At 37.7% G+C, this 6,478-nt stretch overlaps 1 protein-coding gene across 1 annotated transcript; it reads right to left on the minus strand.

Annotated features, from left to right (window-relative positions):
• Nucleotides 1-5,109: 5,109 nt before the first annotated feature.
• LOC141590038 (protein FAR-RED IMPAIRED RESPONSE 1-like) lies at nucleotides 5,110-5,718 on the minus strand. Its single transcript, XM_074410654.1, has one exon. The coding sequence runs from the start codon at nucleotides 5,716-5,718 to the stop codon at nucleotides 5,110-5,112; it is 609 nt and encodes a 202-aa protein (XP_074266755.1).
• Nucleotides 5,719-6,478: the final 760 nt, after the last annotated feature.

Consider the following 6,478-nt stretch of genomic DNA (forward strand, 5'->3'; position numbering starts at 1 on the left):
CCAAGTGATGGAGAAGCGTGGAAGCATTTCGATAGAGAGCATCCAGATTTTGCAAGTGAACCCCGGAATGTTAGGCTAGGTTTGTGTACGGATGGATTTCAACCTTTTGGGCAGTTTGGGACGAAATACTCTTGTTGGCCCGTGATTGTGACTCCGTACAACTTACCTCCTTGGTTATGCATGAAGAGACAATTATTAAACATTCAATAAAATATGACAGAGACGTCGAAGAAGAAGGGGATGAAGATGAAGTTGAAGAACTTATTAGATACGAAAATGAGGAATCAGAGGAAGAAGTGGGAGTGCTTTTTTCAGATGATGAACCTGTTTTGATTTGTAGTGATAGTGATAGTGAGGAGGACTAGTTGTAATTGTACAATTATTAAACATTCAATAAAATATGCCCTCCGTTTTTTATTACTTGTCGTTCTAAGCTATTTGGTTTTTTGTTTTATACATGTCGTTTTAGCTTAACATCAATAGTGTGTTTCAATTTTCAAGATTTGGTTATAAGAAACCTCTCAATTCACCCAATAAAATGGCATTAAAGAAGAGGCAAGTGGTAATTAGTTCACAGTTTTCCATAGTGTTTTTTTCAATTGTTTATATATACTAACGATTTGAATTGTTAACATGCAGTGATTATGCCGAACATTTTTCGCCGTATGATTGGGAGCAATAGTAAGGCAAATGCATCTCAACGGAATCGGGAGGACGAAGAGGTTGAGGATGAGGAAAATCCTGAATTTCCATCAAATAGACAGAGAACATGCGGTGATTCTCTCGGAGGCCCGTGCTCGGCGGATCATTATTGGTAAGTTTATGTTAATTTTTCTTAAGTTTAAAAAAACTTTAACATTTACGATTTAATTTCAAATATTTATGTGTTTTTCAGGTGGGATGACGAAACAATCAAGAAATATGTTACTTGGTCATTCACCTGTAACACGGAGATGAGTACTTCACTAGGTGGGGTGAAGCGAGTAACGCACGCCGGCGTCGGAAGATGTGGAATTACTTTGCGGTAATTATGTTTTTCAATAATAATTTTCTTAAGTTTATAATAATTTTCTTAAGTTTATAAGAATTTTCCAAAGTTTTATATAACTAATTTCACACTTGTTTTTTTGAAACAGACTCATGTAAGATCCATCGATCCTGGGTATGATCCTATTCCTGAGTGGCAGGCGAGGGTAACGAGGCGGATTACCACTCTTATCAATGGAATAAAATATAACAAGAAACCGCCAAAGTGGGTGCCTGTTTCTTGGTTGGAGAACCTTAGGAATAGGCCAAATGATGCTACTTTTGCCAAACATTCAAAAATCAACACGGCAAATAGGAAGTCGGGTGGGAAAGATGGGAAAGCATTGGGCACCCACACTCTTGGTCGGAAGAGTTGCTCCGATGCTTTCAAGGAATTGGTAAGTATTGTTTATATTGCTTTTAAAAAGTGGTTAATATATATGATTGACAAAAATATACTTGATTTTACTTGTTTCCATAATAATTTCAGGGTCAAGAGGCCACCCCCCACAAGATGTTCATGAAGACGAAGAAAAATAAGAAGGGCGAGTGGGTTAACCCTCGAGCGGCTGATGTTGAGGTAAATTCTTGAATTTAATTTAATATTTATTTTTATTACAAAGAACGATAATCTCTTTCTTATAAAGATAGGTATATATATATATCATTTCTGACGATTTTCTATTTTTTCAGCGTGATTTCCAAGAGGAGATGAGGCAACCATTGCCACCTGGACAGTCTCCCGACGAGATTCAGGCCTACTACAAGGCTGTAGGAGGATTTGACGAGAAGAACCGGATGTTTGGGACAGGACCTACAGGGGCCCAAATATGGTATGATCTTCCTCCTAACAAAGCTGGCCGACGGTCTTTATCTTATGCTCCTAGCATAATTTCACAGCTTTCCACCCAAATGAATGATGAGCGATCCGCTCGAGTTGCTCTTGAAAGACAGGTTCGTGAACAGGCTGAAGAAATGGCGGCAATGAGAAAGGCTTGGGCTGATTTGCAAGCATCTCAACCCCCAAACACGTGTTCACAATTTACTCCACATAGACGGGATGAGTTTGGGGGTGGTGATGACGGGTTTGGAGGTAGTTTTATTGACCCTATAAACACTTAGAGCCTTTAAGTTAGAGCCTTTAGGTTAGAGCCTTTAGGTTAGAACTTTAGTTTAGTTAGTATTGTCGTCTAGTAAGTATGAAAGACATGGTAAAACAATTCTCTGTTTAATTTGTAAGACAATGTACAAATTTGACTATGTTTTTATGTAAAACAATTTGCGTCCCCTTCTCTTTTGTTGTGTATTGATTCCCGCATTAGCGGTCGACGTGAAAATGGATTCCCGCTTGGCGGTCGACGATTGGATGTGTTTTGCAGGTTTTGTTTATATTGGAAACGATGCAAATAGGCATCGTGGTCGGCAAAAGCAGTCAGTATTTGAAACGATGCAAAAACGCATCGTGGGTAGGCAAAGCAGTCAGCTTGTTTCTGGTCATTATTTAATACATCTGACGGAATTTCCGTCAGTAATTTTAAAATACCGACGGATTTTCCGTCAGTGCGTTTTCCTCCCCATTTTCCAGATTTAACTAGAAATTGCCACGTGTCCCACAAACTGACGGAAATTCCGTCGGTAAACCTGAAAAACTGACGGAATTTCCGTCAGTACCCTCTGTTAATGTGATTTCAGAAACCCACGTGGAATGCCACGTGTCTGTCATAACTGACGGAAATTCCGTCAGTAATGCTAAACACTGACGGAAATTCCGTCACTATTGAACTATAAAAAAGGACGGATTGTCCGTCACAGTTCCGTCAGTTATTTGGGAGACTGACGGAAATTCCGTCGAAGACATGGTGTTTCTTGACAAAATAAGTGACCCACGATTCTTGACGGAATTTCCGTCAGTAAAGGGAAATACCGACGGAATTGCCGTCAGTATCGGCTTTATTTTTCCGTCAGTTTCCCGCGTTTTTCCTGTAGTGTATGTAAACACTTATTTCATATTTTGTATTATTTGCAGCTGTTAGCAAACTTAATGTAGACAGTTAGTTTTTGTGTAAATAATCTTACGACATTCTATAAAAGAATGCCTTTTCCTCTCAAGCAAGACGCACCACAAATCTGTCTTTCAATGTATCTACTTCAACAATATAGAGTAATATGTTAGCTAAATCGATCGGAAGAAAGTGTGATCGTAATACACAAAATTGTAATTGTAACCTTGAAGTGTAATTCTAACAGGCCATATCGGTGATGATTTACCTTACATTACATAAAATATAAATGTAATTTTAAAAGACAAAAGTGTCATTTTAGTAGTTTTATTTATGAAAAGATAGTAATGTTGTTTTACCTATCTGAAAGATGTTGCAGTAATAACTGTGTACTTTGAAGAACATAATTTGTCATGATAGTCAAGCGTTACATATTTTAACTTAAAAAAAGTGTTACTGTAAATAACAAATTATTTAGTTAGAATTACATTTTTTAACTTAAAATTACATACTTTGAAGAACATATTTTAACTTAATAAAGTGTAGTTTTAGTAGAGAAAATTGTAATTCTAACTGAATAAAGTGTGATTTTAACTAACAAATTGTCTAATTGCAGCAGAGAAAAGTGTCATTCTAAGGCAAAAAGTGTTATTCTTGTAAATAACAAAAGTGTAACTTTAAAATAGAAAAATGTAATTCTAACTAAATAACTTCATCAAGATACATTGTAATACCAACGGCGACCAGTTGTCTTCCTGGCAGTTTGATGTCTAAACACAATACGAAACATCATGTTGTACCTCGTATTTTGTGTAGACATCCCAAAAAATTGCACTACTTATTACGTCTTAAATTGATTATTCTAAGATGCCTGCTTCTTCATCTTCTTCGTCTTCTTCTCCTTCTTCTTCGTCTTCTCCATCTTCTTCTTCTTCCGATGAGGTTTCTGACGATTGCGAGACTGGCGGGTGCTCTGCGAATGAGTTAGGGCAGTTCCTTTTGTCATGGTTAGCTAATCGCTTGCAATTTTTACACATACGTTTTGGCTTCCTTGCCAAAGCAACTGCTTTTTCCTTCTTCGACAACATTCTCTTTCCGCTCCCTTTGTTCTTGGATTTCTTGGGCGGCAAAATGGTTATCTCCTCAGTAGGAGAACATCCAAGAATTTTCTCCAACTGTTGACGTTTATTCAATGGTGATCCTAATGGTGAGAGTTTCTCCTTAAACTGTCTAATTAGACACGAGAAGTTCTCGACATCATTCTTCAATTTGCCCATGAGCAACCCAACTGTCATCGATGAATCTCCGACCACATTACACGACATCGCAATCTGTTTTCCATCTATTATATCAATGTCCTCAGTTGCTTCACCATTACAATCGAACATTTTAGACAACCTTGCATCTTTACACCATCTTTTAACAATACATTGTTCTGGAATAATCTTCACTCCGTTCGATGAGTAAATCCATATGACATGCCGGCAAATGATGCCTTTCCTCTCAAGCATTCTGCAGCTACAAGTGGCTTTCAGTGTATCTAGTTCAACATTATAAAGTAATATGTTAGTTAAATCAGTCAGACGAAAGTGTGACCGTAGTAATACACAAAAGTAGCATTTTAACCAATAAAAGTGTGATTCTAACGGATAAAAGTATAACTTTAATCAATTTGCAATTTTAACTACCCAAAGTGTAATACTAATCGAGAAACGTGTAATTCTAACGGATTAAAGTATAACTTTAGCAACCCAACGTATAATTTTAGTAAAAGTAATCAATAAACGTATTATCTAATCAACAAAAGTATAATTTTAACGGATAAAAGTATAATTTTAGTAAACAAATGCTACGAAATGATACCTGGCGAGAATGTGACCTCATAATTTCTCTCCTTTGCATCTCTTACAAAGGTCACTTCTAAAGAGCCACACTCGGAATCCTCTACTTTTACAAGTACCAATTGAGCACTTGGCCTCTTCTTTAAATTCCTCGAATACTTTATGACTGTACACTTCCGCCCCGTGCACTTCAATAGCTAGATGCGTTGATATTTCAGGGAAACGTATCTCATTACGAGTTGTCAACTGCTTTTGTGTGTGTCTTTGCTTTGGTCCATCGCAATGTCAAAACGCATCGTAAACTCAACTAATGTTCCTGACTTACTCTCAAATCTCTTAAAAAAACTATTTTCGCTCTCTGATCTTTGGGTTGTCCTCATAACACCTCCCATATCTAGGTCCCTACAATGAGCCATAACCCACTGCCTCCTTTTAGCGTACATTTCTTGGAACCAGTCAATGTTATTAACATTGTGTTCCCTGCCAATTTCTTCCCATTTTGTATCGAACTCTGCCGGTTCAATGTCTTCATCCCATATTATGGCATTCAATTTCTTTAGAAACACTGAATAATCATCTCTCGCCATTCCATACTTGCTTGGAACCTTGTTCATGATATGCCACATACAATAGCGGTGGCGCACTGTCTTGAACACCAATGGCACCGCTTTAAGAATACCAAGATCCTGATCGGTGATAATGTACTTAGGCTCTTTGCCACCCATCGCACCCGAAACGGGTGAACACCCATTTAAACGAGTGCGCATCTTCATGAGCAACAAGCGCTCCACAGAAAGTGACTGACCGTTTATGATTATCAACCCCCGTGAAAGGTGTGAATGACATGTCATACTTATTGGTGGAATACGTCGGATCGAATGACACTGCATCCCCAAAAACTGAGTAGTTCCTTCTAGCGATCCCGTCCGCCCATATAGCTTTACTAAGGCTACCGTCAGAATCAACATCATAGTCAAAGAAGAACCCTGGTCTAGTAAATGTGACCAACTCCTTAAAGTGGTCCACGAACATCTGACCGTCCCGTTCATGAATGTAGCATTTCACATCCCTGTGAAAGTTCTTAAAAGAATTCAAACTAGCACCGATGTTTTCAAACCCATTAACATGTTCCTTCAGAATTTTGTACGTCTTCGTAGCTCCTATCTTCACTTTGTTGATTAATGACAATCTTTTAGATGTACAGATTTTATTCATCAAAAACATAATTAAAACAGATACAAATATATCGTTCAAAAAAGAAAAGTGTTGTTTTAACAATAGAAAATGTAATAGCAGACTCAAAAAGTGTAATTTTAGATCACAAAAGTGTAATTCTAACAAAATAAAGTGTAATTTTAATCAAGAAAAGTGTAATTCCAATTAACTCACCCTTGAATTATAAAGGATTATCATTTTGTGATAGTCTGTTATGTTGCATGCCAACTTTTGGAACTCTCTATCTCTCGGCGATACGAGTTCATGGTTGTGCCCACCGTGGAATCACAATTCGTAATTCCCCTTCATCAAGAACACGACCTAATCCTCACTTTGCAACCAACACGCCTGACTTTGTGTCTCCTACCTGAGTCCTGGCCGCCACTACACTCCAAT

This window comes from Silene latifolia, chromosome 7 (assembly GCF_048544455.1).
Source record: "Silene latifolia isolate original U9 population chromosome 7, ASM4854445v1, whole genome shotgun sequence".
NCBI lineage: Eukaryota > Viridiplantae > Streptophyta > Magnoliopsida > Caryophyllales > Caryophyllaceae > Silene > Silene latifolia.